Raw genomic sequence first — 13,270 nt, 5'->3', positions numbered from 1 at the left:
GTTAAGGCTCAGACTGAACTCGAGCAGAGCATGTACACCTGTTCACGAATCAGCACTAGTTTAAACTAGCAAATCTCGGTCGGTCCGAACCGAGCTTAACCAACCGACCCGAGCTCGACACGAGCTGAGCCTAACACCAATGGTTCAGGCTTGGGCCGAGCTTGATCACCATGTTAAGTGGGTAAGCCGAGCTTATCAATCTCGGCTCGTGTGCATCCCTATGTTCATGTATGGTGGTTGGAGGTTTATTCCTAGTTTGAGAACCCCAATTTGTTGGATCTGTCAAGTTATAGTGCTTTTATATATTTGTTAAGGGATTCATTACAATCATTAAGCATAGGATAATTTTGTTTAAACAACAGCATAATTGCAATAACTTGTTTTCTCCACAATTGAGGATGTCAACGGGCATGATTTGACTTCACTGAATGCATGCCTGTTTGTGGAAATAGTTTTCTAAGTCTCTGGTAACAATAATGCGCTCATGGGGGCTCTCACAAAAGAAAATTATTCAAAGGCAGTTTAGGAATTTGCTATCGTATTTTCCCACGGCAAAAAACAAACCATAAGATTGGGGAGCCTTAGCCAGATATAAAGACAGAGGACTACCCGTCATCCACCGAATATTCTTTAAAAAAGATAACCCCTTTTATTTATTATTATTATTAGTAGTAGTAGTAAATGGTTCTCCCATCGTGGGTCAGTCTAATCACGCTACATGGAGCGTAGTGACAAAATTTAAAATTAATGACAATTTAATTGCTATAAAATTCTTGAAATATTTTAAGAATTTCATTCTTTCAAGTTTTGAATAAAATGTGTGAAAAGAAACAAAAATAGAAATCTTAAAATAAAAAAAACAAAAACAAAGAAAACTTAAATAGTCAAAATAAGAACAAATGTTTTCCCAAGGTTTTTGCAAATAAAAACTTATACATTGAATTAAAATCAAAATATTTTCATTTAAATGATACTTTCAAAATATCACAATTAATGGATTTATTCAATTTCACCAAAATATTCATTGTTTGTACAAGATGTGAACAAATCTTGCACTATTTGCAACAATGACAAGTAAGATGTAGTAATGTCTAGGTCCTAGCTAAGCCTGATAAGTGTTTTTTTTGTTTTTTAATATTTACATGGAGAAACCCTTCGGTACTTACGGTCGCTGTCCTGGCCCGATGAGCTTACACCACTAGACCCATGACCCGCTTTGCATTGACTCAACTTGGGATATGCCGTGAAATGGCTCACAGAAACTCAGCAAGTGGCTGGGTCAATTTGTCATTGTGCGTCCATGGTTAAGCATGGGATGGGGTTTGGATTTGGTAATGACGTGATCAAACTACTTTGTGGTGGCTGTTTGGAAAAACAATGTTGGAGGAAGTCGTTTATGTATTTGGGAAATGAGGTACCTTTGTATTTGCACTAAAAAATGGATTTGATAACTATCACCTCCTATCGCGAGTCGCGACCAAATTTAGAAATTGACCACTGCCGTTTTCTAATGCATAAACTCCCTTTGACTGCCAATTCCCAAACAGAGCCTTAATTCAAGGGGGGTCGGGTCTGATGTGGCAAGCATCCAAGTGAACATAGTTCCACTGATCAAATCCTCACCCTTCATCCTGCCAAGTGTCTTGCTAGAAGCCACAGGAAACTTTACCCTAATAAATAGCAAAAGTCTCAACCAACTTACAGCTAGTTTTGGTACCAGACCCGTTTAATAAACCGAAAACAAAGAAAAAAATGGAAAAAAGTGAAAAAAATTTGGTTTTTCTTCTAAATTTGTTCAAGGCTTGAAAACTGGATCAGACTTTTGAAGAATGGATAAGAAATGGGCATCAGATTTCCTGGGTCCGGTTATGGTCCAAGGCCATGGGATGAGATATTGGATCCACTAAAAATGAAAATCTATTATTTTTTCATGCAAAAGGTGAAAGGGTTGTGTTAGACATGACGTTGTAAGTGTTTATCCAATTTTGAAGGGATCCAACTCGATTCAACCATATTTCACATGGATTTGGATATATAATGCTGGGATTGGATAATAATATGGGTCAGATATGGGCCTCACTTGGATTGGATATCAGGTCGTCTTGCATCCCTAACTTCACAAGAGTTCCTGATAGTCATCACATCAATGGATCAGATCTGAGTCATATATCCATTTAACGGATACTGTTTATTCCAATCCAGGATGCCACTTTCAGATCCGATTTGGTAAATCTAATTGCTCAAAACGATCTAATTCGTTTGAAATAAAGTTAATAAACTACTTGCTTTACATGCACAATAAGGACGGCTTAGGGCTCATTCGTTTCACGAAAAAAAAAAAACGATAAAAACCCTTTCATTGGATCCCCTTGGAGAAACAACTTTCCGTAGGAAAGTATGGGGCCCACAAGGACTTTCCCGACTTATTCTTACTCCAATTTCACCACTTTCGTAGGATCCAGCAACACCCTCATCCTAATCAAAACAAAACTGACTGTGTCCCTAACGGGGCCCAAAATCAACCCGTTGAGGTCCAGTTACCTGAATGGTGATCCGGTAATGCCTAGAGATGGCAGTACGAGCACCTCAGACGTTAATAAATCTTCTTGTTGGATCCCCAAAGGGAAAAATAAAACGAAAAAGATCAGGACAAAGAGCCGTTGGAGCTTATGAGAGAAGGAAACCCGACCCGATTGGTAGATGTGGCTGAAAGCTACGTCAACTTTAATCATTTGTGCAAGCAAGCGGTGGGGACACTTTTTTAGGAACAGGGACCCGATCAGTGGGCCCCACCATCAAACCGTTGGAGCTGGTGGTCATGTGAGCTGGGCCACGCCACTAACGTTCCAATGTGACAGCCAATGGACTGGTTGGAAAGTTGCTGACATGGGCCCACGTCAGCTCCTCGCCTGATGACCTGTCATGATGAGGCCGACCATTGTTCATAAAATTTTAAATACACCCCTCAAAGTAAAAACTTTATTAATCACAAACGGCCTACCAGAGTGGGCCCCGCACTGACGCCCCTGCCCTTTGTTTTTGTCCACCGTTGGACGGGCCCACCAACCTTCCAGAGTGTTCGTCGCTCAGCGAACCGCCCCCGAGAGATCCACCGGACGATCTGGACACGCGTCACATGAGCAATCGATCTCTCTTGATTTTTTTTTACCTCGTTCAGACGTCAGTGTCCAGAATTCCGCACCGCGTCCATAAAAAAAAAATCCCCGTTATTCATTGGATGCGTGGCAACTTTGCCGATATTCAAGGATCGATGACCTCGCAGTTGGATCAGGTGCAATGTGATTGTACGCCTTTGACGTAATGCTGTATTCGATCACCCACCATCCGTGTTGAGCTCACAGATGGTGGGTGATGAGGTGCAGCAGCATGATCACCTTGCACCTGACCTTAATTCGTCAGGTAAGATGCGATGCTAATTGCCTCATCATCAGTGATTAAGTAAATATATTGAGATTTTGATTAATCAAAATTTCCACCTAATCAAGATTTGCAAATCGATCGTCGTTGCCTGGGGAGGAAGCTGTAGACACGGCTTAACTTGCACCTACAGCCTAGAAAAGAGAAGGAAAAAAGTATGTGTGTTTTTTTTTTTTTAAAACATCAATTATTAAAGTTTTAGATAATAATGCCAAAGATCTCAGGGATCTATGTCAATCTTTGAGATTTCTAAACTTTTAAGAAATTTACAAGAAGCTGCTTAACTTATTAGTTATTTACAAAAAGCCACAGTAAGCTCCTTGCTTTTATGATTTGTGTTCCAAAGACGTGTTTGATTCTAAAATCATTCATTTGCGACTTGACCTTTGTTTATCAACAAAGTGAATGAGTTGCTCTTATCGTTGATTTCTGTAACAAAATACCATAAAAATTAACTTAATGACTTAAACGTCTTAAAAGGTATAATTTATTCAATTTTTTTTTTTATAGTTAACAGAGAGGAAATGCATACTTAAATGACTTAATGTTTGCACCCGCGATCAGAGAATGCATTGCTTCTGATAGATCGGCCGTTGATGAATGTTTAACAAGGATAAAAGTTAATTACTCATTCCCTGTTCCGGTAAATGGTTCACCGAGGTGGTAAGCGGCGTCCTGTGCCAAGCTGAAGGCCCAGGTTCGAATCCCTCCGTCAGGTGGGGGCTTAAGAGATATCTGGTAGGGGTGTGCCTAACCCCAGTTTGCCTTTCAAAAAAGAAAAAAAAAAGTTCTGTCTCTGTCACTCTCTGCATCTTCATACCCTATACATGATCTCATTGATGCAAGTAGTTTTGATAGGAATCAACCTTTGAATATCATAAAATTCTATACAACGGTAGGATTTTAGCTATTCAAACATTAACGTTAGCTTAATGAGCCACGTAGATTAATATTTATGATGTCAGATTTAATCAAAACAACTTGCAACAGTGAGATTCCAAGATGAGGTACGGAGATAAGTATGACATATGGGAGGATATGTGGAAGTGAATTCGAGCTGAGCCAGGATCAGGTGCCATCACATGGCACACTTTGAAGTGTGCCCCCTGTACCTGATGCCCTCCATCTTTGGCTGACAGTCTGTCAATTGTGGAGCCTAAAAGCAGATGGAAGGCAGCCAGGTGCAGAGGCACACTCAAAAGTGTGCCTTGTGATGGCACCTCATCCTGGCTCACGTCGAGCTGGACTTCCCTGACATATAAGGGATGAGTCAACCCGATTTACCACGCAACCCGGTTCCGTAATTTCCCTTTCCCGCCTTTGAGTTGTCCAAATCAAGACAGTGGGCAGAACGTATAAGGACCACTTTGCCCACTTGCGTTTAAAAAAACCGAAAAGTCGAGAATACCCTTATACGAGTATAAGATTATCGAGTTCAGGACCCATATGAAATGCTGTCATTTGATTGGTTGCATCGAATAGCCTTACGTGGCACTTAGCCGCTCTATCCGCTTTGAAAGGGCCCCACAGTGGAGCCCACCAAAGTTGAATTCATCGCAATTAGTCGGTTTGGACGGCGATTTTAAGAGATAAAAAAGAGAGAGAAAAGAATCGTGGTCGTATGCCGATAACATTGTCGATAAATAGGCTCACCCTTGCATGTAGAGACACAGGCAACAGAAAAAGTGCTTTGCTTTGCTTTTCTTTTCCCGTCCCTTATCTTCTTCTTCTCTCTGTGCCAAAGTAGAGGTTGATTCATTTCAGTGTGGGGGGGTTATGGGGAAGGACGTGGAGGTGACGGAGCAGGCCGGCGAGTTCACGGCGAAGGACTACTCGGACCCTCCGCCGGTGCCGCTCTTCGACGCGGAGGAGCTCACCAAGTGGTCCTTCTACAGGGCGGTGATCGCGGAGTTCATAGCGACGCTGCTGTTCCTCTACATCACCGTAGCGACTGTGATCGGGTACAAGCACCAGTCGGCCACCTCGACTGACCCCTGCGACGGCGTCGGCTTGCTAGGCATCGCCTGGGCCTTCGGCGGGATGATCTTCATCCTCGTTTACTGCACCGCCGGCATCTCAGGTGCCGGCAATCTCTGATTATGATCTCCTCACTTTCTTGTTGATGTTTTGATTAAGAGTCACTGACTGGTTGTTGGTTGTGGCGGTTTAGGGGGTCATATTAACCCGGCCGTGACGTTCGGGCTGTTCCTGGCAAGGAAGGTGTCTTTGGTGAGGGCGGTTTTCTACATAGTGGCTCAGTGCCTCGGTGCAATCTGTGGGGTTGGGCTGGTGAAAGGCTTCCAGAAGGCGTACTACGTCCGCTACAATGGAGGCACCAACTCTCTCGCCCCCGGCGTCTCTAAGGGCGTCGGCCTGTCTGCCGAGATCATCGGCACCTTCGTCCTTGTCTACACCGTCTTCTCTGCCACCGACCCCAAGAGGAACGCCAGGGACTCCCACGTTCCGGTAAGCCCAACACGCATTCACCCTCCTTCCTCTGTTGTTTGCTTGTGGTGTTTTGGTTCTTCAACGACCACGTTTGGAAGCAAGTAAAATTTTCGTAGAAGAAGAAAATTCGCTTGTTTCTGTAACATGAGAAAAACGGAGTTAAAAAAATAGGAGAGAGAGAGAGAGAGAGAGAGAGAGAGAGAGAGAGAGAGAGAGAGAGAGAGAGAGAGAGACCTATGGTGGTGGCCCTGGTGGGTAGGAGGAAGACAGGATGGATGAACTTTTTCTTGTGGCAGCTCACGAAATGAGATGTGTTGTGGGTGAAAACTTGCCCTAATGCCACAAAAAATTTTGATAGAAGATTTTTTTTTCATAAAAAAAACAGACTTTTTAGAAAAAAAATTCTTTAACAAATTTACTCTCATCTAGAACGGTTGAAAGAATAAGGTTTTCTTTCCTACCTTCATTTTTCTACTATTTTCTCGCTTTCAAAAGTGAATTACCCTGTTCATGTAAATCTAAATTCTTCTCACGTATTTATCGGAACTTATAACATGGGATTCCGTCTGGTCTGGTTGTTAATTAAGTAGTTTTCTCGTCTCTACTTTTTCACTGTTGTCGTTTGTCATTACGCTTTACAAGTCAGAGAAGCTAGCCTTATCTCTCTACTTTTTCACTGTGAAGTGTTTCAAGAATTGTTTTCTAAAACTTGGAGGGCTCCATCAGTTGTTTGCGTTAGATCTTATCCTTGATCCTGCTATAAGTAGACGCGAAAAAAAGTGAAGGACTATTTGGAGAGTTTGGTTGTTTACAGTGTGGTGGATGTCCTGTTCAACCTTAACCGTTTGACTCATAGGGTCTTGGCTGATGTGTATGCTATTTTATGCATATATCTCAAAGACTTGCTTCTACCACAAACCGATCCTCCTATAGATGTTTGTGGTCCTCTATAAGTGTTTTGTTTTGTGTTATTGGTGTTCTCATGTTATGCTGTTGTGTTTGTGCTTGCGGGTCTCAACGCTTTGTTGAGTTTCACTTTTAAATAACGTTGATCGCTTTTGCGGCTCTCTCTCTCTCTATTGTTTTTAAAGAAATCCGATGTGTTCTGAACTTAATTTTGATGATGGTTGGCTTAGCTCAAACCACTTGCAGATGATTGTGTTTATGGTCTTTTGCTGTTAATTTGCAACAGGTGCTCGCACCACTGCCCATTGGGTTCGCCGTGTTCATGGTCCACCTCGCCACCATTCCCCTTACAGGAACCGGTATCAACCCCGCCCGTAGCTTCGGCGCTGCAGTCATCTTCAACCACCACTCGACCTGGCACAACCATGTAAGTGAAACCAACCTGCTGTTTTATTTACTGCCAAATCAACCATCTTCCAATTTTGTCTGAAATGCTGCGTCCTGCTAGTCTCTGACAACTGCAACAATTGGACGTTCCCCACAATTAAATTGTCTGTTGTTTTTTTTTCTTTTCTTCTCTGGAATTGCAGTGGATCTTCTGGTTGGGACCCTTCATAGGAGCTGCCATTGCTGCAGCATACCATCAGTACATTCTCAGAGCCGCTGCCATCAAGGCCTTGGGTTCATTCAGGAGCAACCCCAACGTCTAACGGAGATATCTATCTCCCATTCTATTCTCTCTTTGTGTATTTCTCTCTCCTCCTTTCTCTGTGTTCTTTTTTTTTTGTGTGGGCGCTCTTTTGTCTGGTGGTGGTTGAATGGGATAGGGATGAATAATTGGGAGACTGTCACCGTACCCTTGTTTCTTTGGTGTTGTAGTGAGTGTGCAAAAGGGGTCGTCAGTGCCTGTTTCCATCAAATTCTTGCAGATGAACCACCAGAAAACTGTATAGATGACCTTGTGTTTTTATATTTGCTTTTCGTCTGTGGAGAACCTCATGAATGTTGTCATCGTTCCTGTAATTCCTGTCAATTAATTTAGTAGGGAGTGCTTTTGTCCTTTTGGGCTTTTTTCTCTGTTCTCCTTAAATTCTATTGATGTTTGGTTGCTTTGACAAAATACTAGCAATATTAATGATAACGTTTTTTATTCACAATATACTAAAACAAGGAGGAAAAAAGAAAGGTGTTTTGTGTACAGCTGGTTTGTAATTGGTGGTGGGTGAAGGGGGGAGATGCGAAGAAGATGCTTTTGAGAGCTTATCCATATGGGAGGGGACCAAATAAATAATGTGGGGTTGGTAGAGTAAATAATTTGATTCAAAGACGCATGCTCTCACGGACTGTGGGTAGGGATGGCAGTGGACCTGGGGAAAGAGGAGCCCCGCTCTGCCTAGCCCCGTTTGGGGACCGGGATGAAGGGTATGAAACGGGGATGGAGGCAGGGACGAAGGTTAAAATCCATCCCCGTCGGGGGGGGGGGGGGGGGGGGTGGAGGCGGGGTTGGATGTGCACTTTTCCCCGCCTCATCCCCGCCATGATCCCCGCCTCATCCCCGCCCGACCACTTTTCCCCGCAATATCCCGCCCCGCCCCGCCTCATCCTCGTTTGAACCGGGGATGGAGGACATGAAACAGGGATGAAGGTGGGGGTGGATGATAAAATCCATCCCCGTCGGGGATGGAGGCGGGGGTGTAGGATAAAATCTTGAGGCGGGGCGGGGGTAGAGACCTTGTCCCCCGCCCCACTGCCATCCCTAACTGTGGGAGAACATGGACGGGTGGGTGTGACTTTTTGTATATGAAAGGCAAGCTGGGCCCCCACCAGTTATTATTCAAGCTACCATTCTCTTTTGAACCTGCAACTTCCCACCACAAGGAGATGTGCACTCACAGCTCTTACCAATCATGCTGAGCTCGTGTTGGTGGGTGTGACTTTTGTTACTCCCCACCAATATTGTGAAAAAAAGTTGATGCGCAATGAGGAACTCCACAAAAAATTGAAGGGGTAACTTTAGTATTTTTTGAAATATTAAAAAAAAAACTTTAAAAAATTATTTAAAAATATATAAAAAAAATACTTTATTGATGAAGCAACAACAATCAATAAGAAAATTAAAAATCTAACATGTAAAAGTAATATTAATGCAATAACTTGATTTATATAAGTATCTAAGAAATAAAACATGAGCATTTAATAAAAAATTAAATTACAAAATCTCTAACAATCAAAATTTTTAACATCATGTCATCATAAAAAAATGCATATTAGCTAAAATAAAAAAATGGCTAACATAAAAAAACATATGGTAAAAAAATCAAACTAGAACAAACTCTACGTTTAACACAAAGAACGACTAATATCAAGAGATATAGAGAGAGTACGTGTTGTCAAAGAGACAGAGAGATGAGAGACATAATGAGAGGGAGAGACAACGAGAGGGACAGCGAGAGACAAGCACAGTGAGAGGAAGAGACAGAGATGTCAAGAGGGAGAGGCAGAGAGAGAGCGAAAGAGACAATGAGAGGACACTGAGAGAGCAAGAGACGAGAGCGAGAGGTAGAGAGGAAGATCGAGAGCCTAGGGAGAGGTAGAGAGAGAGAAAAATCAAGAGGGAGAGGCAGAGAGCGAGAAATGAGAGAGAAAGAGAGGGAGAGGGAGAGATGAAAGAGACAATGAGAGGACACTGAGAGAGCAAGAGACGAGAGCGAGAGGTAGAGAGGAAGATCGAGAGCCTAGGGAGAGGTAGAGAGAGAGAAAAATCAAGAGGGAGAGGCAGAGAGCGAGAAATGAGAGAGAAAGAGAGGGAGAGGGAGAGATGAAAGAGACAATGAGAGGACACTGAGAGAGCAAGAGACGAGAGCGAGAGGTAGAGAGGAAGATCGAGAGCCTAGGGAGAGGTAGAGAGAGAAAAATCAAGAGGGAGAGGCAGAGAGCGAGAAATGAGAGAGAAAGAGAGGGAGAGGGAGAGATGAAAGAGACAATGAGAGAGGTAGAGCAAGAGATGAGAGGGAAAGGAGTGTCCTAAGTACTCGGGCTTCCCCTTAATTTAGGGTCAAATGTATGCCATTTGACCCAAAAAGTTGAGGCACACACCTTAGCTCGAGGCATGCCTTAACATAAGGCATGCACCTTATAGCCCCTGAGGCATGCACTTCAAAGGTTTTGTGCTTTTCAAGTGCGTCTCAAGGCTCAAGGTGCCTTGCCTCAAGGGAGAGTGAGAGTGAGAGTTCAGTGAGAAGCAAAGACAGGGAGAGCAAGAGACCAGAGAGACAGAGACAATGAGAGAGAGCAAGAGACAAGATGGGAAAGAGAGGGGAGTGACCTAAGTACTCGGGCTTCTCCTTAATTTAGGGTCAAATGGGGTCCAATGCCCCCATTTGACCCAAAAAGCTGAGGCGCACACCTTAGCCCGAGACACATGCCTCATAGCTCCTGAGGTGTGCGCTTCGAGCGAGGGCTATGTGCTTTTTAAGTGTGCTTAAGGCTCAAGGTGCCTTGACTTAAAGGGAGAGGGAGAGCGATAGACACAAGAGTAAGAGAGGAAGATGCAGAGACAATGAGAGAGGGAGAGCACGAGACAAGAGGGAAAGAGGGATTTACCTAAGTACTCAGGCTTCCCCTTAATTTAAGGCTGCTCCTGACCCAAATAGCTGAGGCACACACTTTAGCCCGAATCGCGCTGCTTCTAAGGCCATGCACGTCTGGGGTTTTATGCTTTTTAAGTGTGCCTCAAGGTTCAAGGTGCTTGCCTTGAGGCTAAGCACATTTTTTGCACCTTGAGCCAAGATTTCAACAACATTGCTCCACAATAATTGTTTCTCTCTTTTATTTGTTCAGTTTTGCTCTCTTTTCTCTATCTCTCTCTTCCCGCTTGCTAGTGGAGGTAGCTGAAGACATAGTGACAAATATTGAGAGATTTATGAACATCTGGTGATAATATCACGAGAAATTGCCTGAAAGTTTAAAACGGCGATTTCTTGCAAGATTTTCAAAATATGGTGAGATTTATGAAAAAATATAAAATATGGCAATTTAAACGCGATATTTATGCTTTAAAAGGCTATTTATTGTAAAAAAATCATGTATTTTTATTTTTAAATAATTTTTATTAATATTTTCTTATAAAAAATATATTTTATATTTTAAAATTTATTTTTTTATTGCCGATATTTTCCCAAAAATATGCGAGATTTATGAAAAAATTTCAAATTCTCGCGAGTTTTTGAAAAAATAGATTTTGACGTTTTTAATGTTTGTCACTATGCTGAAGCGCATATTTCAGAAAAAAAAGTAGAAAAAGCTTGGACCCACACGAGGCTGTGATTTGCTTAGGGAACCTCGTAGTAACCCATTGTAACTCAAACGAGCATTAAATGCCAAGAACCTTAATAAAAAATGCTCATCCTTCTAATCAAACCTTTAAGCAGGTAATTAAATGAAATAAATGACTGCAGGCAGCTGAGATCAACAATTCCATGGAATGTGTTTCCTTTCCACTTTTTTTGAGACGAGGTTACACATGCACAGTTAGAGAGAGAGAGAGAGCAGTTGCCACTTCGATTCAACAAACTCAGAAAAAGTTTGAAAAGAATCCTCAGTGAGGTTTGTGGCGGTTGCAGAGGGTTTGGACTATAGATCATAGCCAGGCCTGTCCTGTAATATTCTCTGTTGTCCTAATGAGGGAGAGAGGATCAGGTCCAAGGAGCCTGACAGAAAACTGCCCAAGACTCCTTGGATGCTATTGATCATGGAGATGGACGTATTTACCTAGATGATCCCATAAAAATTTCTGATGCTGTTCACTTTGTTCATGGACGGCATCAATGACGCAAAAATGGATGAATAGAAATCGTCTAAAACAAGGGGTACTGAGTAGGTTCTGGGGGCCTTTCATTTTCATGATGATTTTTTTTCTCAGAGTATGTTGACAGAATAATGGATGTGATTCAATTGATGTCCGGTCCAAGCGTGAGAAGAAGAAGAAGAAGAAGAAGAAGATTCGTAAAAAAAATCTAAATGACTAGGTTGATCTCTACCGCAAGTTGAACGTCCTTAATTGTGAGCATAATATGTCCTCTTCAATATGTAAATCCTTGTAAATATCTAAAACTAAGAAACTCTAATCTCCTAATAAGATGTACTTAAGAAAGACTGCATAACGAAAACCTCTCTCAAGGAAAATCATCGAGTGAGAGAGGCATCACCGAACATGTGCACTGAAACACCGAACCATGTTAAAATCGTTCTTTATTCTTGCTGTGTTTTTGCGTTTGTCTCGAGCCACCTTCTTTGGTGAGACGAAGTATTTTGAGTGTATTGGGGTTTTAGAGTTTCCTTGAGAGCTCTTTCTAGAGAGTTGTATCCCTCTGCAGATCCAGTGGATTTGTTGCTAGAGCTTCGGTAGTGGATGTAGGCCAAATGTCGAACCATGCAAATCAGAGTTTTCTTTCTATCTTTTCAATATTTCTATGGTTATTTCAGTAGACATTGGTATTTACCCAGATTTTGTTGTCTTCTTATCAGTTGACAAGACAAAAGCTATTCTATCAAATTATATTTTGTGGGCAGTTTTCATAGGTATATTTCATTTATTGTGGGCAGCTTTCAAAGATGTATTTCATTTATGGTTCTTAACTGTAGTTTATAAAGAAATAAATAGTTGGCTGGACCATTGGAAAGCAAAATAGAATCTCTCTCTCTCTCTCTCTCTCTCTCTCTCTCTCGATAGCCAAGCTAGGGGGACTAAGGCCCCTTCTTATATTGATCAATTTAAACCAATGTGCTACAATAAAATTTTGCCTTTCCAATATAAATGTGTTCATAAATTTTTTTAATGAAAACAAAACTTACCTGGCGAAATCTTTTTGAAATTATGGGAATGCTATATACGAGTCTAGACCATCCTTTGCCCGAGAGAAAGGTAAAACAGAGACAAGTTTTTTCGATTTCTATAGCCCAATTTGCATCTCTTAGACCTTCGAATATGAAAAATACATCAAAGTGTATTAGTATATGTTTTTTAAAACAATGAAAATCAAAATAAAAAAATGAATGATATGAAATCACCTTTTTTGGGCTCGAAAACCGTTAAGTGAGAGGATGATATGAATAAGCTAGGGTTCGTTCTCTCCAAGATCACAGTTCAGGTAGAAAAATTTCATATGTTTGAGTCCTAGGAGTTAACCCCTATATATGGTGCTCAGAACACTCATTTAGGAGAGTACAAAAATTCATACAAGAAAAGTCCTCCCGCCTGAAAGACATGCAGGGTGGTTGGAAGGAGATAAGGATAAGTCATTTGACTTATCCACATGTGTTTGGTACAACGGACGACAAAAAGACTTTGTCGTTCCTTTATCGGAAAACACTCTGTGTTCTGCTCACTAACAACAAACGACGTTACCTTTCGGCCATTCAGTAATGCACAACAATCCATTCTACCATCTCATGCGAGGGTTTTCAATTTTTGTACGTG

The 13,270-nt window shown here is 41.8% G+C and overlaps 1 protein-coding gene across 1 annotated transcript; it reads left to right on the top strand.

Annotated features, from left to right (window-relative positions):
- Nucleotides 1-5,090: 5,090 nt before the first annotated feature.
- Nucleotides 5,091-7,852, top strand: LOC149848429 (putative aquaporin PIP2-1). Its single transcript, XM_089995379.1, has 4 exons — nt 5,091-5,518; nt 5,609-5,904; nt 7,079-7,219; nt 7,383-7,852. Exons 1-4 carry the CDS (start codon nt 5,215-5,217, stop codon nt 7,500-7,502), a joined length of 861 nt encoding a protein of 286 aa, XP_089851505.1. The 5' UTR covers nt 5,091-5,214; the 3' UTR covers nt 7,503-7,852.
- The last annotated feature ends 5,418 nt before the right edge of the window (nt 7,853-13,270 follow it).

Source organism: Nuphar pumila, chromosome 1, assembly GCF_984573655.1.
Source record: "Nuphar pumila chromosome 1, dmNupPumi1.hap1.1, whole genome shotgun sequence".
Taxonomy (NCBI): domain Eukaryota; kingdom Viridiplantae; phylum Streptophyta; class Magnoliopsida; order Nymphaeales; family Nymphaeaceae; genus Nuphar; species Nuphar pumila.
This window is presented reverse-complemented; position numbering and strand designations above follow the sequence as displayed.